This window comes from Bufo gargarizans, chromosome 2 (assembly GCF_014858855.1).
Source record: "Bufo gargarizans isolate SCDJY-AF-19 chromosome 2, ASM1485885v1, whole genome shotgun sequence".
NCBI classification, from domain to species: domain Eukaryota; kingdom Metazoa; phylum Chordata; class Amphibia; order Anura; family Bufonidae; genus Bufo; species Bufo gargarizans.
The window spans coordinates 16,921,408-16,947,436 of record NC_058081.1 but is presented as its reverse complement, the minus strand read 5'-3'; the positions used below and the strand labels follow the sequence as shown (position 1 = coordinate 16,947,436).

Genomic DNA, 26,029 nt, shown 5'->3' with positions numbered 1-26,029 from the left:
TGAATTCTGTAATAGAAAAAAGTCAAAATGCTGTATCAACATTTTTAGCTGCTTTGCCTTCCAAATTTTTTTTTAATAAAGAAATAATAAAAAAGTCATACATAGAGCAAAATTCTATCAGTGAAAAATACAAAAAAAGATGGCTTATACAACTCCGTAGACAGAAATATAAGAAAGTTATGGCTGACAGAATATGGCAATACAATTCATTTTTTCATTTTTTATTTTTTTAAAGAATTATAAAAATGCTCAATAAATTTGGTACCACTGAATAAGGTAACATGTCATTTTTACCACCCAATTAGTGCCATAAATACTAAACCTGAAAAACAATGGCGGAATTACTTCTTTAATTTTTCAGTTCCACTGCATGATGGTTTTTTTCTCTAGTTGCCTAGTACATTGAAAGGGAATGTAAAAAGGTTATGACCGTTGGAAGGCAGGAGAAAATAGCATTTTGTTCTAAAAAGGTTAAGTCAGCAATTTTTCTGTCTGTATTCAGTAGATTTCCTGATATATCCAGTGTTTGGTTCATACACAGCAGTAATGGTTGGAGTTCTTCGTATTACCTGGAAAGAAATTCATAGGACCCAATCTATAGCCATACAGGCCAAGTGCAATGTCCATCTGAGTATCAGATCTACATACACAGATCACACGATCAATGTAGAATAATTGTTTAAAATAAAATTTAATCTAATAAAATTTGGTCCCCTACGAGATCCACATAGGCTTTTCTGTTGTCGTTGTGTCTGGGTCTCAAAATTGGAGTTGACTGCATAAGTGGCTCTGGTCTGGAAGACCTGGTCCAATGCTAACAGTCATAAGATATTATTTTTAGTCACATCATCAGTAGAGATTGCATTTAAAGGAACCCTCCAGTGTGTGGGATTTACTGTGATCTTTAGGACCTTTATTTTCCAGCTGCTTGATGATGGGACAGTTATGTTGTCTCAGACACTGGTAGACTTTGTCTTTGTCATCGTTACCCCAGGCTCGTATGTAATCATAAAGCTTCCTCATCTGTTTTGCATTAGTGTCTTGGCTAATAACAGTGTCATATTGTTCATAAGTTAATAGATTGAGATTTAGGAGATCATCTACAACCAGGTCTACCACAGAGATCATGCGGATCAGATCTGCACGGTGTCTATCAACAAAATGGTCGCTTTGTTCTGGGAGAAGTCTAGGGTCTCCTGTAATGAGAAAAACAATCGATTGTCACAATTAGATATGAGCAAATTTCAAAAAAATGTGATTTGGCCAGTTCGCCGAATTTTCCGCAAAGATTTGCTTCGATCCAAATTTATTTTTGGCAAATTATGTTAAAAACGGCTATTTCCGGGCTGCAGAGAGCCTGTATAGGGGTGTGGAACACTTTGCCTTTCAGTAACACGCATAGGGAGTCTGCTGTGGTAGTGAAATAATACTGTGAGTCAGTATGACACACAGATGACAGGCGTCACTCTTAGAATCACTGCACACTTCACTTATTTGGGCAGTCACGGGGCCAAAACTGACCAAATAACTCACGTATGAACTCAGCCTTACAGACGTGTTAATTCAGCCTTACAGGTCCATGTTAGAGTCAAGAAGAAGCGCACTCCTTTTACACTGTCATCAGCTGATGCCACATCGATGTCTACAGAACCTGTTATATTAAACGCTTATACAAGTAGAGCCACTGACAGAGTGGAGAGGGAGTCAGCAGTAAGTTTGTGTTGACGTCACTGATTAATTTGCCCTTCCTCTGATCCGGGAGAATAAAAACCCACAAAAATCGTATCCTGTCTGTGGAGCATCCACCTTCACTCGGTCAGAATTTGGTCAGTAATCCATTAGTAATGCTAATACCAAAAAAAAACAGGAGTGGATCCAAAACAGAGATGACACATGAATGGAATATTTTCATGTCTTGTGTGTTTTGTACCCACTCCTGCTTTTGGCTACCAAATCACAAGAAAATTCTGATGGGACCATACAGGCCTTACAGCTGCTACACAGTCAGGATACGTTGTGCGTCTCATTTTTCCTTCCTTCTGACAGATCACAAGAAGGGTCAAATAAATGATGATGTCAGCCAGGCCTAAAAGGCAAAATAGTGACCGAGTTATGAAGTGGGGAGGGTGGGAACAGCATGAGAAGTCCACAGAGTGGCGAGGTGGAAGCAGCTTGAGGAGACCACAGAGTGGCCTAATGACAGAGTCTGGAGGTGGTGGCAGCATCAGGAGGCCACAGAGTGGCACAATGACAGAGTGTGGAGGTGGCAGCAGCAAGAGGAGATCACGGAGTGACCCACAGAGTGTTAGATCAAATAAAGAAATAAAAAGGAAATAAAACACCCCAGAAAAGTCTGTAATTTTTTCACTTCACCACACAACGGCTAATAAGCTAATAAGCAAAAAGTGCTTTACAACATGTACCTGCACCGCTGAACGGCAAACAGGCCCTTATTTTTTTCCACTTATACACTCCACAAAAGGCTTTTCAACATATAACTGCACCGATGAACAGCAAAAATATTTTTCTTTTGCCACTAATACATGGCAAAAAGGGCTTTACAACATATAACTGCACCGCACAAGGGCAAATAAGACATAGAAATATTTTCTTTTAATAACCCCTGTAATGGCTGTATCAAACAGCACTTGCACCCCAATAACAAGACCGGTTTGCTGGAATTACAGAGCTGTATAATGGCAATTTGGATCCCCAGTCAGTGCAGCAAGGTGTAATAGGATTGTTCCTATTACCCAGGCTGTAACCTCCCCTACTGAACCCTGTTCTACAGAAATGCTGTGGAATGATTCCTCCCTATCCTTTCCCTACAGCTTGAATAATCTTTCCCTGAACTTGTAAATAGTTTTTTTTAGCACAATTAAGTTTTTTCTAACACTGTCCCTAGCGCCTGCTGACGTCTCTACCTGCACTACGTACACTGGAAAATGGCAGAATCCAAGATGGCTGAGGCTATTTATAGGGCTGTAATATCACAGGGCTGGCTGGCTGCAGAATGGCTGCATGCAGGGCCAATTTTTCGACAAAGTGTGGCCCTGAGCAAAATTGATAGTGGGGCCCCAAATCCTGAAATATTGGACTAGCAGTTTGACAGAACTTTGTAGGCACGGACAGCGGTTGCAACCACAGCAGCTGAGTGTAGACAGCCACATCATCTCTCTTTAGCTTTTCCACTGTAAGCTGCTGATCCTGCAGCCTCTTTGGGTATGTTCACACAGAGTATTTTCTGTGCTTAAAAAACCTAATCCAGAATCGCATCAGGTTTTTTTGGATGTGTTTCTTTTCTGACTAATTTTTTAAAACACTTTTTGATGCAGTTCTGGCGTGGATTTTCATTCCTTCCCATTTTAATGGGAATTGTGGACATGGACCCTGCATTATGAATGCCCAGGGCACTTCTGTTTTTCCATGGTGCAGTTTGTAAAACCACAAGCTGAAAAAAAGGTGTTGTCTAGCATTGGGCGAGCATGCTCGGCCAAACTCAATTTTGACTCAAGCATCGCGATGCTCAGCACATCGCGGTGCTCAGCCGAACACTGCGTGTGCTCGAGCACGATGCTCGTGTTACCTCCCCACACTTTCTCCACTCCTCTACACCAGTTTCAAGCAACAGTGGCGCCTGATCCAAGATGGTGCTGAAAGCATCTGTTGATACTCTCCTGCTAGAGACTCCTAATCCTCCCAGCACTCTCCTTTTTCTCTGTCCTTGCCACCAGACAACTCCAATAAGTAGGAAAATACTGATGAGGACTGGAATATCCAGGGGCTAGGTAAGTACATGAAAATTTGTCCCATCAAAAAGGACTTTAAATGTTCTGCCTGTTAGCTTAAAGGGAACCTGTCACCGGGATTTTGTGTTTAGAGCTGAGGACATGGGTTGCTAGATGGCCGCTAGCACATCCGCAATACCCAGTCCCCATAGCTCTGTGTGCTTTTATTGTGTAAAAAAACGATTTGATACATGTGAAAATTAACCTGAGATGAGTCCTGTATGTGAGAGGAGTCAGGGACAGGACTCATCTCAGGTTAATTTACATATGTATCAAATCGTTTTTTTACACAATAAAAGCACACAGAGCTATGGGGACTGGGTATTGCGGATGTGCTAGCGGCCATCTAGCAACCCATGTCCTCAGCTCTATACAGAAAATATCGGTGACAGGTTCCCTATAAAGAGTCTTATAAATAAGGGAACTTCATGCCCTTAAATTTGAAATCACAGACAGAGTTTAAGATATAGAAAAGTCACAGAACGCTATTGTGCAGATGCTGCAATCTCAGTGCAAGGTGATTTAATTTCACTCAGCCAAAATAGAGGAGTTCACCTTGAATATGGAAGTTCCTAAAAGCTGCAATAGTTGGAACAATATTCACATACATAAATCTGTTAGTACAGATGACCTTAAAGGGGTTGTCTCATTTCAGCAAATGGAATTTATCATGTAGAAAAAGTTAATACAAGGCACTTACTAATGTATTGTGAGTAAATATACAGGAAAGAATGTTTCCCAAAAATTTTTCCTCTAAAATTGATTTTATCTTTGGTGCGTATTATTGTCAGTCTGTAAAAGTGGCGCACTACTCGGACAACATTGTTCCCAGCAGCGACCTGGGAGTCCAAGATGAATCCAGACATCCTCCCCATGGTGTTCCCGAACCATTTCGGTATCACACAAATTTTTAGACAGCACTCCGTGGTAATGATGATAATAAGTGATGATTTATTTCATATTATTTCAGCCGGACACAGTGGTACACTAGTTGCTTGCAACATTTCGGGCTAACATACGCCCTTTATCAAGCACTAGCAGGACCACAAATCAAGTATTGCCGGCGCAATTTGTGGTCCTGCTAATGCCTGATGAAGGGCATATGTTAGCCCGAAATGTTGCAAGCAACTTGTGTACCGCTGTTTCCGGCTGAAAAAATATGAAATAAATCATTACTTATTATCATCATTACCACGGAGTGCTGTCTAAAAATTTGTGTGATATCTACAGTTCTTGAGGTGGAGCTACAGAACATAATCCGAACGTGCACCCACCTTTACCAGTTTTAGAATGAGTGCTGTGGTCTATTAGTTTTGAAATTATTGAAGATTACAGAACCATTTCGGTGGTGTTTCCATTAATTTCTGACCTTTTCCTATGAACCAGAGACACTCCCCTCTTCAGAGCAGGGTGTGCCTGGTTTAATGCTCAGGTTCTCCTATTGACTTCCATTAGCACCAGAGCACCACGAGCACATTGATGCTCGATCAACACTAGTGTTGTCCCATCCAGGCCCCTGAAGTGAAGGTAGATCACAGTGTGCATGCACGGTCATCCTCCATTATACTGTGAGTGTTCTGATAATAGCTGATCACTGTCTCTGCTATTTTTTTGAAATTCTATAGCAGTGAATGGAGATAATGCACATTGTTCTGCCTCTCCAGTCTAAGCATTACAATGTGATCTCTGAACTTACAGTTCTGCTGAGCGATAACCATCAATCTTAGGTGAATTGGCTGACAGTGACTCGATCCAAACGACACCTTGTAGATCGTTAAGAAGTTTATTCCAAACTGTGCAGATCATACACCGATGAACAAATGGATAGGTCAAAAAATCATGCTGTGAGCAGCTAACAGAGCAAGTAGCTGAGATGAGGGGTGAAGCCAGAATGAAGAAGAGGGGAGGAGACAAGAGAGAGAGCAGAAGCTAGGGGAAGAGAGAATGGACACACATAATGAAAAGGCAAACCATGCATGTGTAACATGATACTCCCCATCAAAATCTATGATTTCTAAAAACATTTATAACAATAACAACCTTGTTCAAGTCCATGAAATATAGATGTTTTTCTACTGGAACACCTGCAACAAAGAGAACAAAGGAACATAAACAAGAAAACATTACTACAATACTTGTAGAAAAGCTCTTGCAGTGTGGAACGGTAGGAAGTAGATAGTTCCGCGAATCCATCTTCAGAGGGGAAGGCAGCAACAGGACCAGTCCTTCTTACCTCCCTTTGTATCAACCTGGTGTGAGGAGTTCATCTTCCTGTTTAGGCAGAAGCAGTACTAGCTTGTTTATGGGTCTGAAGTAGAGTCTAGCAGAACCTTCTTTCATTACCTTGACTTCTGATTTCCGTACCTTGCCATCATTACTTGGAATAGTCTTTGTGATAAGACCCATAGGCCAATTATTACGATGAACATCCTTATCCTTGAAGAGAACAATGTCTCCAACTTGCAGGTTGGGTTTGCCAACTTGCCATTTTCTGCGACTTTGAAGGTTGCAAAGGTACTCCATCTTCCAACGGCTCCAAAATGCATTAGCAAGATGTTGAACATGCTTCCATTGATGTTTGTAAACATTGGTAAAATCAAAGTCCTAAGGAGGAATACTAGCTATTCCGATCTTTTGACTTAGAAGGGTAGATGTCGTTAGCAATACTAGAGACTCTGAGTCCGTGGAAACAGGAACCAAAGGTCTAGCATTGATTATGGCAGACACCTCGGCAAGGAAGGTGACCAAGACTTCACGAGTAAGCTGAGATTTGTGATCCAGCAGCATAGAGTCCAGAATTTATCTCGAAACGCCAATCATGCGTTCCCAAGAACCTCCCATGTGAGAAAAATGAGGCGGGTTGAATTCCCACTTAAACTTGTTGGTATTTAAGAAGTTCTCCATTTTCTCTGCTCCTGTAAAGTTTGTTCCGCAGTCGGATCTAATTAACTTAACAGGTCCACGTATGGAAACAAATCTACTGAAGGCATTAATGAAGCAAGAAGAGTCCATAGTTTCTATAACTTCAACGTGCACAGCACAAATGCTCAAAGTAGTGAACAGCACGGCCCAACGTTTATTATTGACGACTCCGCCACGGGTCGTATGTGTAACTATGGCCCAGGGGCCGAAAACGTCAATACCGACAATGGTAAAGGGTGGTTCAGTACTCAATCTGTCTGCTGGTAGCTCTGCCATTTGTTGATTTAGATGCTTACCTCTTAGTCTTTGGCACTTGACACATTTATGGAGTATGGAGGATATACATCTTTTCATCCCGATTATCCAGAAACCAGCAGACCTCATTGCGCCTTCGGTGAAGTGCCGACCTTGGTGTTGAACTTGCTCATGGTGAAGTAGTTTATTCTGATCAATTTTAGGATTCAACTGGTATAGAGGGCTATCCTTGGATAGGTTGAGTCCTTTTCACAAGTTGTGGATCTCTTGCGAATATACTTCATGTTGGACACATTGGATGATGACTCTTTCTGCTTGAGCAACCTCTGCAATAGTGGGGAGTCCTTTACAAATGTGCCACTTACGACACTCTTGATTTGTGCTATCCTTGTTTGCGAAGTGATGAGCAATGTGAAAAAGTCGTGCAGTCACTCGTGCAGCCGAAGACCACTTTGAAAACCGCTCAAATCAACGAGATTTCAGTTTTACCCTTGCTTCCTCAGAGGTGTTAAGTGTAACTGCAATGGTCTTAATTTCCTTATCAGAGTCCGGCTGGACAAATTCAAAGATAGACTCTACAGGCCTTGAGAAGAATTCTTCATTCAAGAGTACTGGTGGGGATATCCATGATATATCCAGAAATGTAGCAGCAGGCATTGCACTACTGCCTAAGTCGGCAGGGTTAAGGTCGGAGGGTACATAGTGCCATTGCTCTGGCTTGGAGAATTTCCTGATGCGTTCCACTCGATTGCCGACATACACATTGAATTGTCTTGTTTGAATATGTATGTATCCTAGCACGAATTTGCTATCTGTGTAAAAGTCAAAGGAATCAATGTCAAGGTCTGTTTCGTGCTCCATAAGCTCAGCAATTTAAACAGCTAACATGGCTGCACAGAGTTCAAGCCTTGGGATGGTATGTGCAGGCTTTGGAGTTAGCTTGGTTTTGCCCATGACGAATCCTATTCCTATTCCACCGTTAGAGTGTACAGCTCGGAGGTAAGCTACAGCAGCTATAGCTTCCATGGATGTATCCAAAAAGACATGAATCTCTAGTCTGGTGGCATTCTTCAAGGACGCAGGATCTTAAACTGTTCCAATGCTTGGAGGGACTGCATCCACCTTTGTTGTTTCTCCTTGAGTAAAGGGGTATCCCAGTCAGTGTTCTCTGTAGTGAGTTGTCTGAGTAATATTTTACCCTGAATAGTAAAGGGTGCTATGAATCCCAAAGGGTCGTAGATACTGTTCACTGCAGACAGTACTCCTCTTTTTGTGAAGTGCTTGTCGCAAGCTGATGTTTGAAATGTGAACGTATCTTGCTTAACATGCCACAGCAATCCAAGGCTGCGTTGTGTGAGGGAAAGGTCAGACTCTGGTTGGAATTCCTTGGCACTGACTGCATGATCATCGGAAGGAAATGCTCCCATTACCTTATAGCTGTTGGAGATGATTTTGTGTAGTCTGAGGTTGGCAGTGGCGAACATGTTCTGGGTTCTGGTGAGAAGGTCAATGGCCTCTTCTTCCGTAGGTAGGGACTTAAGACCATCATCCACGTAGAAGTTCCTTTCCACAAACTGACGTGCATCCGTCCCGAACTCCTGTTCGCCTTCTTGGGCAGTTTTTCTAAGTCCATAAATGGCAACTGCTGGGGAAGGGCTATTGCCGAACACGTGAACTTTCATGCGATAGTCTATGACCTCGTTGTTTACATCATTATTGCGATACCATCGGAACCTGAGGAACTTTCTGTTATCTTCACGGACGATGAAACAATGAAACATTTGTTGATTGTCGGCCATAATGGCAATTGGCTCTTGTCTAAAGCGGAGTAGGACTCCCAACAGAGAAGATTGTCATTGAGAGAAATGCCTTCATGGCAAGTGCTTGAGTCAAAAACCATTCTAATCTGGTCAGGCTTACGAGGATAATAGACACCAAAACACGGTAGGTACCAGCATTCTTCTCCTTGTATAAGAGGGGGTGCAGGTTCAGCATGATCTCTCTCAAACACCTTCGCATAAAGTCGACAAAATGTTTCTTCATCTCCGGTTTCCGGTTCAGGTTGCGCTCTAAAGAGATTAACCGTGACTCTGCGTGGTGTCAATTATTTGGAATTCTCTTCCTTGGAGTGCGGAATGGTAGCGGCGCCACCCAGCTGTTAGAATCATCTTGATAGAACTCTTTACTCATGGTTCTCAAGAATTCCTTGTCTTCCATTGTGGCTGCTAACTCATTGTCTTTTGTGGTTACTTCAAACACTGTGTTACCAATGTTGTCATCCCGAAAGATAAATGCTTTCCTATCATCAAGTATAATGCGCTCTGGCGTACCTTTGACACACACTCTTTAACACTATAGTGATGTTGTTGTCTTGGAAAGCAAGTAGTGCGTCCATTGGGCAGGACATGAGTTTTAAAGGAAGAAACCAAAAGAGGTTTCCTGGCCTTGCTACGACAGACGTTGCCAATAATGACCCAGCCTAGATCAATACGCTGGGCGTAAGGTGCATCATGTGGGCCGTTGATTTGATGGTGCGCCTTGTGAACCCTTAGGATGTCTCTCCCGAGTAGCAACAGGATATTAGCATTCTCATCAAAGGCTGGTATTTGATCAGCTATGTCTTTCAAGTGAGTATGGTGCTTGACAGCTTCAGGAGTGGGGATCTCATCCTTGTTAGTTGGGATCTGATCACACTCAATGATAGTAGGCAAGGGTATTTCCAAGTTGCCGTTGAGAGGAGTAACTACAAGGTCACTGGCTCTTCTACCCCAGACTTCTGCAATTCCTGCACAAGTACCTAGGGTATAAGGTAGAGATCAAAGAACCTTGTACTTGCGAGAGATCGGTTACTCTGGTCATCGAGAATGGTATAAGGCCCTTTCAGGTTTGTCCTTTGCGTATACGCGAACCAAGCAAATCTTAGCGCAGGATTTCCCACAAAGTCCTTCCCCACAGACTTCAGTGCATGTTGAGAACACTGGGGTGGAGGTTGCTGTTTGTTCAGCGTGCTCCCCGCCAAGCTTTGCCCTGGGGGGAATGTCAGTGGATGGAGTAGTGCTGTATTGGTACAGATGAAGGGTTTGAACGTGGTTGTCGCTACCGCATTCTATGCGCTTAATGATGGCCTTACAGTCTTTTGCCAGGTGTTCTGTGGAAGCACAGCATCTGAAACAAACGTCAAATTCCTTTAAAAGTTCCTTGCGTTACTGTAGAGGTTTCTTTCTGAAACCGATGCATTTCTTAAGTGTGTGTGGCTTGTTATGTATGGGACATTGGCGATTCGGATCCTCAAGTTTCTTGTTTTGTCCAGTCTTTGGAAGAACCGTAGCAGGTGCAGGTTGAACATCGGTCCTTTTCACTGACACTGGACCCCTGCGGTCTCTGTGCGTTATGCGCTTGTTTGCAAGTCCTGGAGAAGGTGGACTAAGAGGGTTACAGTCACCGTAGAAAAAACTTGGGTCATTCTTACAGTCGGCAATTTCCTTTATGAAGGTACAGAAGTAGTAAAAGGGAGGAAAGGCTACTCCATACCTTTTCTTGTAAGTAGATCCTTGACTAACCCATTTTTCTTGGATGCCATATGGTAGCTTAAGGACAATAGGGTTGATGCCACGAGGGGTGTCAAGGTAACTAAGACCGGGTAGGTGGGTGTCAGCCTTAGCTAGTTGAAGCTCTAGTAGAAGATCACTAAGTTCTTGAAGCTTTAGATTGTCTTTAGCTGTAATCCTTGGGAAGCCTTGCAACCTTTTGAGTAAGGCATCTTCGATGGCCTCAGAGCTGCCAAAGCTATGTTCAAGTCTGTCCCAAGCAGCGTCGAGACCTGCAGCAGGATTGGAAATGTAAACGGTTTTAAGTCTCTTGATACGTTCAGCTGACTGAGGAACTAGCCACCTGATGAGTAGATCCAATTCGCTGATTGTTGCTTTAAAGGTGAATTTCCAGCCTCGGTAGTTTTCAGGTTTCTCATCAAACATGGTGAGGCCTGTACTAGTGAGTTCTCTGCGAATTATGTACTTGGCAAACTGCGACATGTCTGTGTTTTTAGACTTTGGGTATACAATTGCAGGCAGAACAAAGTTAGTTGCAGTAGCTGGTACATTGACGTTGAGTGACTTGGGAACATAAGATGGTGCTGAGGCGTTTAACACTGGAGCTGGGGTACGGTCCAAAGGTGTGTTGGTTTGTAGCCACATAATAGTGGATTGGTTAGAGGGTGGCAGTTTAGTGCGATAGTGTGGTAGGTCATTTCTATTCGTACCCGTTTCTGCCACTTTAGAAGGTGTAATAGGTGTAGAGACAACACCTTGGTTGAGTTCTTTGGCTGCTATGACAGAGTGATGGAGTTTTGATGAGGTCTGTGATGACACTGATGCATAAGATATAACAGAGTGATGACTACTGACTACTGATGTCGCGAACATAAAATTTTCCGTTCTCGAACGGCGAACGTGAATTTCTGCAAATGTTTGCGAATGGGCGAACCGGGCGAACCACCATAGACTTCAATAGGCAGGCAAATTTTAAAACCCACAGGGAATCTTTCTAGCCACAGTAGTGATGGAAAAGTTGTTTCAAGGGGACTAACATCTGGACTGTGGCATGCCGGAGGGGGATCCATGGCAAAACTCCCATGGAAAATTACATAGTTGACGCAGAGTTGGATTTTAATCCATAAAGGGCATAAATCACCTAACAATACATTTTTTTTTTTGGAACAACGTGGTTTAAAACATCCACTGTGTGTATACGATCAGGTATGATGTTGTATCGATCAGGTAGTGTAAGGGTTACGCCCGCTTCACAGACATTGACAGACCAAACTCCCCTTTTAATGCACCGCAAACAACCGCAAACAGTCCATTTGCCCAACTGCAAACTCCCCATTTGTACAAGGTTGGATACCAAGCTAGCCATGTCCCGTTGATGTCATTGAAGGTTTCTTCCTCCACCCAGCCACATACAACACCGAGGGTCCCGGAAAGGTGAATTGAATAGATTTTTCGAACGGGGAGATGGTTAAAAAAAACGCTGGCTCCCTCTTCTTTGTTTGAATCCACGGTCACTGCGTCTGTGCCGTGCAATTTACTGTCCCACCCGATATGAGTGCTATTTTCTATAGTTCTCTTTTCTCATCAGTTTAATCCCTGTTACGTCCCCAATCTGGGGTCCATAAAATTAAATTGATTTTTCGAACGGGGAGATGGTTAAAAAAACGCTGGGTCCCTCCCCTTTGTTTGAATCCACACCACGATCACTGCGTCTGTGCCGTGCAATTTACTGTCACACCCGATATGAGTGCTATTTTCTGTAGTAATATTCTCATCAGTTTAATCCCTGTTACGTCCCATATCAGGGTGGGATTGCATTTTGTGAAAAAAAAATTAGGCCGGGTACATTCGACTGCCTTCACAGTGACAGACCAAACTCTGATACACCAAACTGAATTGATTTTAGGAACCGGGAGATGGAAAAAGCAGCTTGGTCGGTCCTCTTACTCCCAAGTTGGGGCACTGCGCATGCATGGAGCAATGTGCTGTGACACCCTATATGAGTGGTGTCTTAACTAGTACTATTCCTATCAGTTTAATCCCTGTTACGTCCCCTATCCGGGGACGTGTGTCGAATTGATTAACCATTGTCGAATTAACGAACCATTACGACATCCTGGAATAATTTATTTCTGAGCTCTGTACTTGCTTTGTATTGGAATTGATGGGGATTTTTTAAATTGTCTGCATTATTTCTAATAAACTATTAAGAGACTTTATTATGATTTTTTTATTTTATGTATTAAAAACCCACCCATACACCTTAAAAAAAAATTACATTTAGGTTTTTTCTATGAAAAATTATCCAGCCGATAGCTTTTGGTCTGATCATAATGAAGCAACGGCCTTATAATCTGGGGTGTGGCAACATTGCCAACACACTCATAGAGGTGATGATCACTTCATTGTGATACGCAAGCCCCTTCACCACAACAAGGTAACGATCACGAAGGGGAATTGACACTTGTATGTGCCTTTTTTTTTTTTTTTTGCAGCCACAGTGCAGCACCAGAGGCCAGAAAAATTGGGCATGGACACATGCCTGAAAAATAATGTTATTGTTGCAGCCGCTGTTGTAGCAGCGGCCTGAAAAATTGATGTTTTCAAGGCAGAAAGGTGACTAAAACATTGCGTCTTGAACCCTCGTTGGTGACGGAGAATTCACGAAAGTCATCCGGTATGCAGACATTAAATACAGCAGCGTGGGGACCATTTTGAGGCCAAGGCATGTCATCAGGCCTTTTGTTAGTCAAACGTATCCACCACTGTCAGTCCCTTCGGGATCCATGCCTCATTCATCTTAATGAAGGTGAGGTAATCAACACTTTTTTGACCGAGGCGACTTCTTTTGTCAGTGACAATGCCTCCTGCTGCACTGAAGGTCCTTTCTGACAGGACACTTGTAGCGGGGCAGGCCAGAAGTTCTATTGCAAACTGGGATAGCTCAGGCCACAGGTCAAGCCTGCACACCCAGTAGTCAAGGGGTTCATTGATCCTCAGAGTGTCGATATCTGCAGTTAAGGAGAGGTAGTCTGCTACCTGTCGGTGAGTCGTTCTCTAAGGCTGAATCCCGAAGGGCTGTGGCGATGTGTAGGACTGAAAAAGCTCTGCATGTCCCCATCAACAACACATCTGTAAAGCGTCCTGTCCTAGCCGCCGTGGTCATGGTAGGAGGAGGATTACTTTCACCGCTTCCCCTGTTAGATTCACGTTGTGCTGTGACATCCCCCTTATAAACTGTGTAAAGCATATTTTTTAGTTTTGTTTTGAACTGCTGCATCCTTTCTGACTTTCGGTAAGTTGGTAACATTTCCGCCACTTTCTGCTTATACCGGGGGTCTAGTAGCATGGCCACCCAGTACAGGTCGTTCTCCTTCATCCTTTTTATACGAGGGTCCCTCAACAGACATGACAGCATAAAAGACCCAATTTGCACAAGGTTGGATGCCGAGCTACTCATTTCCCATTCCTCGTCCTCACTGATGTCATTGACGTTCTGTTCTTCACCCCAGCCACGTACAACACCACGGGTTCCAGATAGGTGACAACAACGAGCACCCTGGGATGCCTGCTGTGGTTGGTCTTCCTCCTCCTCAAAGCCACATTCCTCCTCTGACTCCACTTCCTCATACTCCTCTTGTAGCGTTGCCGTAGGTCCGGCAAGCGATGATGACAAGGCTGTTTCTGGTGGTGATGGTGACCACAACTCTTCCTTTTCACGCTCATCTACAGCCTGATCCAGCACTCTTCGCAGGGCACGCTCCAGGAAGAAAACAAATGGGATGAGGTCGCTGATGGTGCCTTTGGTTCGACTGACTAGGTTTGTCACCTCCTCAAAAGGACGCATGAGTCTATAGGCATTGCGCATGAGCGTCCAGTAATGTGGCAAAAAAATTCCCAGCTCCGCACAGGCTGTCCTAGCACCCCTGTCATACAAATACTCGTTGACGGCTTTTTCTTGTTGGAGCAGTCGGTCGAACATTAGGAGTGTTGAATTCCAACGTGTCGGGCTGTAGAAAATCAAGCGCCTCACTGGCATGTTGTTTTGGCGCTGAATGTCTGAAAAGTGCGCCATGGCCGTGTAGGAACGCCTGAAATGGCCACACACCTTCCTGGCCTGCTTGAGGACGTCCTGTAAGCCTGGGTACTTAGACACAAAGCGTTGTACGATGAGATTCAACACATGTGCCTGTCACGACCATGTTTATGGCCGTGACTCCTTGGGAGCCGCATACAGTTGCCCGCAGTTTGGGTTGTTGTGTCAACTGCAGCTGGAGGCATTTTGTTGTGTGCCTCAAGTGCGGTTGCCGCGGACAACAGGTATGTGTGCGGTTGTCTTGGAGTTGTGTGCGAGTATGTATGCACTTTTGTATGTCTGGTGTGCACTCTGTTTTACGTTTGGTGTGCACTGACATCTTCCTTTCACTGTGGTTGCCCGTGGCAACGTTTGGTTGTATGCGTACATGTGGTGGCAGTGTCCCGGCCTTCGGGCTGACTCCCAGGACATGGTTGCCACCCATGCCGTTGCCTGCGGCAACAGCCACAGTGTGTTCTTGGGTTGGACACTTCCCCTTTAAGTTGTGTTTTCCCTTCTTTGGTATTGGAAGGATTAACTCCCTTTCTGTGTGTGTGAGTCACGGGGTGTGTCTGACTGTTGGGTGTAGCTTCTTGGCCCTATAAAGCCTCAGTTGAAGGCAGTAGTCAGGGAGGGTGCTTCAGCCATGCTTGCTGGAGACATCCTCCTGGTTATTTACCAACTGCCAGTGGGGGCCACCCTTCTGGTCATAAAAAATAATGTTGTTTGGTGTTTAGAAGATTTGTTTGTCTTTATGCTTCTTTATTGCAGCTTATGGATCTGGGTTCCTGTGCGTGGATGTGTGGTTGCTGGGTTCATCTCAGGTTGTGTGGACATCAGCTTGCCAGCACAGGGATCCAGTCAGCAAGGCTGTGTCAGGTAGGTAGAACTAGTACAGTTCACCTGCCATATCCGTAAGACTGTTAGTGTTCCCCTTTTCCCTGCAGCTTGGCCAGTGAGACCCCTGTTCCTCCGTGTCCAAAAGGAACAGGCCGTCTTACCTTGACTCCTAGTTCAGGGACCGGTCGGAGGGTAAGTTAGGGATCCAAGGTTCCTGAGCATGGGTCCTCCTACCTTAAAGGTCGGCCCATGCTGCTAGGAGTTAGGGTCAGGTTAGGGACGCCTTAGGAGGTGACCTGCTCCCTAATCCTGCCGTCCTGGTCGAGCAGCGACCATCTTCCGGCATTGCACGGCTGAGGGTTTTCCCCATCCTCACCCGTGACAGTGCCATGCATGGCACATGTGACAACTTGCCCAAATTCAATGCCGCCATTAAATTGCTTCCATTGTCACACACCACTTTTCCGATCTCCAGTTGGTGCGGGGTCAGCCACTGATCCACCTGTGCGTTCAGGGCGGACAGGAGTGCTGGTCCGGTGTGGCTCTCTGCTTTCAGGCATGTCAATCACAAGACAGCGTGACACTGTCGTATCCGGGATGTGGAATAGCCCCTGGGGAGCTGGGGGATTCAGTTGATGTGCAGCCAGACACCGCAGCAGAAGAGGACTCAGCCGAGGAGGTTATGGAAGAGGATGGAGTAGGAAGAGTAGAGGAGGTGGCAGTAGGCCTGCCTGCAAGTCATGGCGGTGTCACCAACTCTGCTGCAGAGCCACGCATTCCATGCTTGTCAACCGGCAGCAGGTTGACCCAATGCGCAGTGTAGGTGATATACCTGCCCTGACTGTGCTTTGCAGACCAGGTATCAGTGGTCAGATGGACCCTTGCCCCAACACTGTATGCCAGAGATGCCATGACTTCCTTTTCAATCACTGAGTAGAGGTTTGGGATTGCCTTTTTTGAAAAAAAAAAGATTGTCTGGGTATTTTCCACTGTGGTGTCCCAATAGCTACAAATTTTTTGAAGGCCTCAGACTCCACCAGCTGGTATGGTAAAAGCTGGCGGGCTAAGAGTTCCGTCAAGCCAGCTGTCAGACGCCGGGCATGGGGGTGACTATGTGACATTGGCTTCCTATGCTCAAACATTTCCTTTACAGACACCTGACTGTGGGCAGATGAGATGGAACTGCTGAAGGTGAGAGGCGGAGTGGCGGGTGGTTGAGAGGGGGCAAGGAGGACAGCAGTGGTTGACGTGGCTGAAGATGCTGGACCAGGAGGAGGATGGTGGCTTTGAGCTTGTGTGCTGCTTCTACTCGTCATCATGTGTTGATCCCATAGGCGTTTGTGATGTGCGATCATGTGCCTTCACAAAGCAGTTGTACCTAGGTGGGTGTTGGATTTCCCACGACTCAGTTTCTTTTGGCACAGGTTGCAAATGGCATCGCTGTTGTCAGAGGCAGACACACAAAAAAAATGCCACACTGCTGAGCTTTGCAATAACGGCATTTTGGTGGTGGCAACAGCATGTGTTGATTGGCTTGCTGTCTGGCTGACCCCGGGTGCCGATACATGCTGTCTGACTGTGCCACTGGCCTCTTTGCGACGACCTCCCCCTGCTTCCAACTCGTCTCCTCCTTCTCTCTGTCTCCCCTCTCTTCTTCTTCTCTTCGAGCAGGCACCCACGTGGCATCCATGGACACATCGTCATCATCAACCACTTCACTTGTATCTAACACCTCAGCAAAGGAAGCAGCATTGTCTTTCATTGTCACTTATAGCCTGCTCTAAGACTCTTAGTCTTGCCATGTCTTTGGCGTGCTCACATTGTTTTTCTAAGACTTCCATTTCCGCTTTCTTCTGTGCAGCCTCAGCTTCCATTTCCGCTTTCTTCTGTGCAGCCTCAGCTTCGATTTCCGCTTTCTTCTGTGCAGCCTCAGTTTCCATTTCTGCTTTTTTCTGTGCAGCCTCAGCTTCCATTTTTGCTTCCCTCTGTGCAGCCTCAGCTTCCATTTCCGCTTTCTTCTGGGCGAAAACTGCCTGGATTTTATAAGCTTCTGCATTAGCGCGGGCTTTGATGAGTCATTGGCTGAGAGTAGAAGATGTTGATCTTAAGAATTTGGAACATCGTGTGGAGCGCTTAGAAGTTGTGGAGAGATGGGATCTAGATTCATGGAGATGTGCGATTTTTACATTTGTTTTTGTCCTTGTTTGCATTACTAGATCGTCTCCTTCAAGATTGAGCTCATTCAATTCCTGTAATTCTTTTAAGGAGTTTTCTGTGTTGTACCGCTTTAAGAGATCAGCATATTTAGCAGACAGTCTTTGGTAGTTCTCATAGGCAGCATTCAACTGCTTAACAGCGCCCTCTAGGTGCAATACCTTATGAGTTGGTTGAGACAGAGCTGACATGCATTCAATAGTTTTAGACCATGAGTGGATGATGTTCTGCAGCAGTTCTTCTTTGTCAGCCTCATAGTTCTCTTGGACGTTCCAGGTTGGCTTCACTAAACGTTTTTGTTTTATGTGGCCTTGATGATCTGACTCCTGAACTGTTGGAAGTTCAGGTTCCTTCTGTGTATTAGGTTCCTCAGATTTTATTACAAGACCCGGAGGCTCGTATTGCAATCCTCCTTCTTTACTCTGAGCAATAGCAGCAAAGAAAATATAAAAATATTTAAACATGTGATCAGCCCCTCCCCATAGTCCCCCTATAACAGGCCACACCACCTGCAAAACCTCCTCTTTCTTTGCTGCTGACCGCAGATAAGTAGTGTGATTTACTGTTTCATGTCATTGTGACTTACATATATATATATATATATATATATATAGATATTGTTTGGTTTGTTTATCTTGACTTGGCATTTTCCCCCCTTTGGGGCAATTTGGGGTATTTATTGATATATATATATATTTTTCGTTGCTTTCATTTTGCTTTAGCTTGGGTTTGCTTTTTATCCCCTCGCCTGTTTTGGTTTTTAGTAGGTTAATTGTGCGCCCCTTATCTGTATTCCGTCTTCATCCCCTGTTTGCGTTTATTCCCACCTTACTGTGCCCTGTTTTGCTCCCGCTCCCTTATCGGGCGGCTCTTTTTCCCGCCGCTTACCTCAGTGCGACTGCGGCGGCTCTCTCTGTCTTCCTTGCAAGCGCGCCCGAGATCTCGCATATCGGAGCTCCTGCCGCATCGGTGCCGTCCTCAGTCTTCCTTTACAGGTTTTTCCCAGCGTTTTATCTTCTTTTACTGGCCTGGGGCAAATCCCCATTGCCAGCCTATCTCCATTTAGTATTCCCACAATATAGATAATAATTACAGCAGTCACCAGCTATAATAAATAATTGTCAACATGCCTAAGAAAGTGCATAGTGGCCAGGGCACTGCAGAGGAGGACTTTCCTCTAGTGGAATTAACCCCTTCGGGGGAAGATAGCCATGCCCCGATCCCTGTTGATCATGGTTCTGATTTTCAGGCGTCAATATCTAGCGCCATAGCTGCAGCCATGGGATCTATGACTTCGGTTATATCCCAAACTATTGCCCAATGCCCAGGCCCTTGCTGCCCATCCGACTACCTCCCAAACCCCGCAGCCCGCTATGGTGTCCTCACCCACCGGGCCAGGGATTTCTGCCTCCAGAAAAATAAATAATAAGGGTGATGATTAGGGATGAGCGAACCCGAACTGTATAGTTCGGGTTCGTACCGAATTTTGGGGTGTCCGTGACACGGACCCGAACCCGGACATTTTCGTAAAAGTCCGGGTTCGGGTTCGGTGTTCGTCGCTTTCTTGGCGCTTTTTGAAAGGCTGCAAAGCAGCCAATCAACAAGTGTCATACTACTTGCCCCAAGAGGCCGTCACAGCCATGCCTACTATTGGCATGGCTGTGATTGGCCAGAGCACCATGTGACCCAGCCTCTATTTAAGCTGGAGTCACATAGCGCCGCCCGTCACTCTGTTCTGATTAGCGTAGGGAGAGGTTGCGGCTGCGACAGTAGGGCGAGATTAGGCTGATTAACTCCTCCAAAAGACTTGATTAATTGATCGATCTGCAGCTGTGGATCATTGAGCTGCTGATACTCAATTGCTGACTGTTTTTAGGCTGCCCAGACCGTTTGTCAGTCACTTTTTTCTGGGGTGATCGGCGGCCATTTTGTGTCTTGTGGTGCACCAGCACAAGCTGCGACCAAGTGCATTTAACCCTCAATGGTGTGGTTGTTTTTTGGCTAAAGCCTACATCAGGGTGAAGCTGTCACACCAAGTGCATTTAACCAGCAATAGTCTGTTTATTTTTTGGCCATATACTACATCAGGGGCAAGCTGCGCCTGTCACCAAGTGCATTTAACCCTCAGTAGTGTGGTTGTTTTTTGGCCATATCCCAGTCTAATTCTGTCAGTAAACGTATACCTGTCACCCAGCGCCTAAATACTAGGCCTCAAGTTTATATCCAGCTAAATCTGTCGTTACTGGTGTGGCTGGTCAAGTTATTTAGTGTCCGTCCAAGCACAGTTTTTGTTCTGGGTTGAAATACAATTCCCAATTCAGCAATTTCCTAATTTAGTGTTTTCTGCTGTATCAGAGCTATTTGAAATCTATCCCTAAAAGGGTATATAATATTCAAGGTGCACATAGGGTCATTCTGAATAACTTCACACACACGCTACTGTGCATTTCCAAGTCTAATTCTGTCAGTAAACCCATACCTGTCACCCAGCGCCTAAATACTAGGCCTCAAATTTATATTCAGCTGAATTTGAATACAATACATTGGGCCAAATAATATTTTTGTTGTTGTGGTGAACGATAACAATGATGAAAACATCTAGTAAGGGACGCGGACGTGGACATGGTCGTGGTGGTGTTAGTGGACCCTCTGGTGCTGGGAGAGGACGTGGCCGTTCTGCCACAGCCACACGTCCTAGTGAACCAACTACCTCAGGTCTCAGTAGCCGCCAGAATTTACAGCGATATATGGTGGGGCCCAATGCCGTTCTAAGGATGGTAAGGCCTGAGCAGGTACAGGCATTAGTCAATTGGGTGGCCGACAGTGGATCCAGCACGTTCACATTATCTCCCACCCAGTCTTCTGCAGAAAGCGCACAGATGGCGCCTGAAAACCAAGCCCATCAGTCTGTCACATCACCCCCATGCATACCAGGGAAACTGTCTGAGCCTCAAGTTATGCAGCAGTCTCTTATGCTGTTTGAAGACTCCGCTGGCAGGGTTTCCCAAGGGCATCCACCTAGCCCTTCCCCAGCGGTGAAAGACATAGAATGCACTGACGCACAACCACTTATGTTTCCTGATGATGAGGACATGGGAATACCACCTCAGCATGTCTCTGATGATGACGAAACACAGGTGCCAACTGCTGCGTCTTTCTGCAGTGTGCAGACTGAACAGGAGGTCAGGGATCAAGACTGGGTGGAAGACGATGCAGGGGACGATGAGGTCCTAGACCCCACATGGAATGAAGGTCGTGCCACTGACTTTCACAGTTCGGAGGAAGAGGCAGTGGTGAGACCGAGCCAACAGCGTAGCAAAAGAGGGAGCAGTGGGCAAAAGCAGAACACCCGCCGCCAAGAGACTCCGCCTGCTACTGACCGCCGCCATCTGGGACCGAGCACCCCAAAGGCAGCTTCAAGGAGTTCCCTGGCATGGCACTTCTTCAAACAATGTGCTGACGACAAGACCCGAGTGGTTTGCACGCTGTGCCATCAGAGCCTGAAGCGAGGCATTAACGTTCTGAACCTTAGCACAACCTGCATGACCAGGCACCTGCATGCAAAGCATGAACTGCAGTGGAGTAAACACCTTAAAACCAAGGAAGTCACTCAGGCTCCCCCTGCTACCTCTTCTGCTGCTGCCGCCTCGGCCTCTTCTGCTGCTGCCGCCTCGGCCTCTTCCTCCGCCTCTGGAGGAACGTTGGCACCTGCCGCCCAGCAAACAGGGGATGTACCACCAGTACCACAAACACCACCACCACCTCCGTCACCAAGCGTCTCAACCATGTCACACGGCAGCGTTCAGCTCTCCATCTCACAAACATTTGAGAGAAAGCGTAAATTCCCACCTAGCCACCCTCGATCCCTGGCCCTGAATGCCAGCATTTCTAAACTACTGGCCTATGAAATGCTGTCATTTAGGCTGGTGGACACAGACAGCTTCAAACAGCTCATGTCGCTTGCTGTCCCACAGTATGTTGTTTCCAGCCCCCACTACTTCTCCAAGAGAGCCGTGCCTTCCCTACACAACCAAGTATCCGATAAAATCAAGTGTGCACTGCGCAACGCCATCTGTAGCAAGGTCCACCTAACCACAGATACGTGGACCAGTAAGCACGGCCAGGGACGCTATATCTCCCTAACTGCACACTGGGTAAATGTAGTTGCAGCTGGGCCCCAGGCGGAGAGCTTTTTGGCGCACGTCCTTCCGCCGCCAAGGATCGCAGGGCAACATTCTTTGCCTCCTGTTGCCACCTCCTCCTTCTCGGCTTCCTCCTCCTCTTCTTCCACCTGCTCATCCAGTCAGCCACACACCTTCACCACCAACTTCAGCACAGCCCGGGGTAAACGTCAGCAGGCCATTCTGAAACTCATATGTTTGGGGGACAGGCCCCACACCGCACAGGAGTTGTGGCGGGGTATAGAACAACAGACCGACGAGTGGTTGCTGCCGGTGAGCCTCAAGCCCGGCCTGGTGGTGTGCGATAATGGGCGAAATCTCGTTGCAGCTCTGGGACTAGCCGGTTTGACGCACATCCCTTGCCTGGCGCATGTGCTGAATTTGGTGGTGCAGAAGTTCATTCACAACTACCCCGAGATGTCAGAGCTGCTGCATAAAGTGCGGGCTGTCTGTTCGCGCTTCCGGCGTTCACATCCTGCCGCTGCTCGCCTGTCTGCGCTACAGCGTAACTTCGGCCTTCCCGCTCACCGCTTCATATGCGACGTGCCCACCAGGTGGAACTCCACCTTGCACATGCTGGACAGACTGTGCGAGCAGCAGCAGGCCATAGTGGAGTTTCAGCTGCAGCACGCACGGGTCAGTCGCACTGCGGAACAGCACCACTTCACCACCAATGACTGGGCCTCCATGCGAGACCTGTGTGCCCTGTTGCGCTGTTTCGAGTACTCCACCAACATGGCCAGTGGCGATGACGCCGTTATCAGCGTTACAATACCACTTCTATGTCTCCTTGAGAAAACACTTAGGGTGATGATGGAAGAGGAGGTGGCCCAGGAGGAGGAGGAGGAAGAGGGGTCATTTTTAGCACTTTCAGGCCAGTCTCTTCGAAGTGACTCAGAGGGAGGTTTTTTGCAACAGCAGAGGCCAGGTACAAATGGGGCCAGCCAGGGCCCACTACTGGAGGACGAGGAGGATGAGGTGGAGGAGGATGAGGATGAAGCATGGTGACAGCGGGGTGGCACCCAACGCAGCTCGGGCCCATCACTGGTGCGTGGCTGGGGGGAAAGGCAGGACGATGACGATACGCCTCCCACAGAGGACAGCTTGTCCTTACCCCTGGGCAGCCTGGCACACATGAGCGACTACATGCTGCAGTGCCTGCGCAACGACAGCAGAGTTGCCCACATTTTAACGTGTGTGGACTACTGGGTTGCCACCCTGCTGGATCCACGCTACAAAGACAATGTGCCCACCTTACTTCCTGCACTGGAGCGTGATAGGAAGATGCGCGAGTACAAGCGCACGTTGGTAGACGCGCTACTGAGAGCATTCCCAAATGTCACAGGGGAACAAGTGGAAACCCAAGGCAGAGGAGGAGCAAGAGGTCGCCGAGGCAGCTGTGTCACGGCCAGCTCCTCTGAGGGCAGGGTTAGCATGGCAGAGATGTGGAAAAGTTTTGTCAACACGCCACAGCTAACTGCACCACCACCTGATACGCAACGTGTTAGCAGGAGGCAACATTTCACTAACATGGTGGAACAGTACGTGTGCACACCCCTCCACGTACTGACTGATGGTTCGGCCCCATTCAACTTCTGGGTCTCTAAATTGTCCACGTGGCCAGAGCTAGCCTTTTATGCCTTGGAGGTGCTGGCCGGCCCGGCGGCCAGCGTTTTGTCTGAACGTGTATTTAGCACGGCAGGGGGCGTCATTACAGACAAACGCAGCCGCCTGTCTACAGCCAATGTGGACAAGCTGACGTTCATAAAAATGAACCAGGCTTGGATCCCACAGGACCTGTCCGTCCCTTGTCCAGATTAGACATTAACTACCTCCCCTTAACCATATATTATTGTACTCCAGGGCACTTCCTCATTCAATCCTATTTTTATTTTCATTTTACCATTATATTGCGAGGCTACCCAAAATTGAATGAACCTCTCCTCTGTCTGGGTGCCGGGGCCTAAAGATATGTCAATGGACTGTTCCAATGTTGGGTGACGTGAAGCCTGATTCTCTGCTATGACATGCAGACTAATTCTCTGCTGACATGAAGCCAGATTCTCTGTTACGGGACCTTTCTCCTCTGCCTGGGTGCTGGGCCTAAATATATGACAATGGACTGTTACAGTGGTGGGTGACGTGAAGCCTGATTCTCTGCTATGACATGAAGACTGATTCTCTGCTGACATGAAGCCAGATTGTCTGTTACGGGACCTCTCTCCTCTGCCTGTGTGCTGGGCCTAAATATATGCCAATGGACTGTTGCACTGGTGGCTGACGTGAAGCCTGATTCTTTGCTATGACATGCAGACTAATTCTCTGCTGACATGAAGACAGATTCTCTGTTACGGGACCTCTCTCCTCTACCTGGGTGCTGGGCCTAAATATATGCCAATGGACTGTTGCACTGGTGGCTGACGTGAAGCCTGATTCTCTGCTATGACATGCAGACTAATTCTCTGCTGACATGAAGACAGATTCTTTGTTACGGGACCTCTCTCCTCTGCCTGGGTGCTGGGCCTAAATATCTGACAATGGACTGTTACAGTGGTGGGTGACGTGAAGCCAGATTCTCTGCTATGACATGCAGACTAATTCTCTGCTGACATGAAGACAGATTCTCTGTTACGGGACCTCTCTCCTCTGCCTGGGTGCTGGGCCTAAATATCTGACAATGGACTGTTACAGTGGTGGGTGACGTGAAGCCAGATTCTCTTCTATGACATGCAGACTAATTCTCTGGTGACATGAAGACAGATTCTCTGTTACGGGACCTCTCTCCTCTGCCTGGGTGCTGGGCCTAAATATCTGACAATGGACTGTTACAGTGGTGGGTGACGTGAAGCCTGATTCTCTGCTATGACGTGCAGACAAATTCTTTGCTGACATGAAGACAGATTCTCTGCTACGGGACCTCTCTCCTCTGCCTGGGTGCTGGGCTTAAATATATGACAATGGACTTTTGCAGTGGTGGCTGACGTGAAGCCTGATTCTCTGCTATGACATGCAGACTGATTCTCTGCTGACATGAAGCCAGAATCTCTGTTACGGGACCTCTCTCCTCTGCCTGGGCCTAAATATCTGACAATGGACTGTTCCAGTGTTGGGTGACGTGAAGCATGATTCTCTGCTATGACATGAAGACTGATTCTCTGCTGACATGAAGCCAGATTCTCTGTTAAGGGACCTCTCTTCTCTGCCTGGGTGCCTGGGACTAAATATCTGACAATGGACTGTTACAGTGGTGGGTGACGTGAAGCCAGATTCTCTGCTATGGGACCTCTCTCCAATTGATATTGTTTAATTTTTATTTATTTTATTTTTATTTTTATTCATTTCCCTATCCACATTTGTTTGCAGGGGATTTACCTACATGTTGCTGCCTTTTGCAGCCCTCTAGCTCTTTTCTGGGCTTTTTTACAGCCTTTTTAGTGCCGAAAAGTTCGGGTCCCCATTGACTACAATGGGGTTCGGGACGAAGTTCGGATTGGGTTCGGATGCCGAACCCGAACATTTCCGGGAAGTTCGGCCGAACTTCTCGAACCCGAACATCCAGGTGTTTGCTCAACTCTAGTGATGATGTTTCCACCAATGTTGGCGCGCTTGGTCCGCACAAGAGAGCCTGTACGCGTCAGGCAGAACGCACGCGCAATTGGAAAAGTGCTAGAGCACTACAGGAATTGGATTCCGACTCTGAGGTCGGATCCGAGGAGAAGGCTATGGATGACGCCTTTGAGGAGGCAGAGGAGGACCCATCAGGGGTCATGGATGATAACCCCCTACCCGGGTGTAGTTCCCTTATGTCCGCTGCAGAAGGAATGCCTGCATCTTTATCGGACCCCTCTGGGGAACCCTTGTTCGACTCAGATTCGCTCCACCACCCCCGCTCGGCTGAGTGGTTACCGTTGGAGCACGTTTCCAAATATTTGGAGGCTAGAGTGCGCTGCCCTCTTTCCAAAGAGGCTCGCAATAAGCTTAGGGCGGAATGCCCTAGACCTGTCATCCCTAACAGGGTATGCGAGACTCCTGCTGTCGACCCCAAAATGACGCAGTTCCTCGCAAAATCCAGCTGGAACCCGCATAGGGGTCTGGAGTCGGCGTTAAGGTCTTGTCAGGATAAGCTCCTTGACATCTTTGGGCCGCTAGCTAAACTTTTTGACCTGGCGGAGGTAGCAAAAGCAGAGAATAAACAGGTTGACCCTG

The 26,029-nt window shown here is 46.7% G+C and overlaps 1 protein-coding gene across 1 annotated transcript in view; it reads right to left on the bottom strand.

Moving 5' to 3' along the window:
* Positions 1 to 266: 266 nt before the first annotated feature.
* LOC122927086 overlaps positions 267 to 26,029 on the bottom strand; it is a 640,428-nt gene continuing 614,665 nt past the window's right edge. The window contains exon 29 of the mRNA XM_044278664.1: positions 267 to 1,196. Within this exon, the coding sequence (XP_044134599.1) occupies positions 850 to 1,196 (347 nt within the window). The 3' untranslated portion in view covers positions 267 to 849. The remainder of the gene's footprint in view (positions 1,197 to 26,029) is intronic.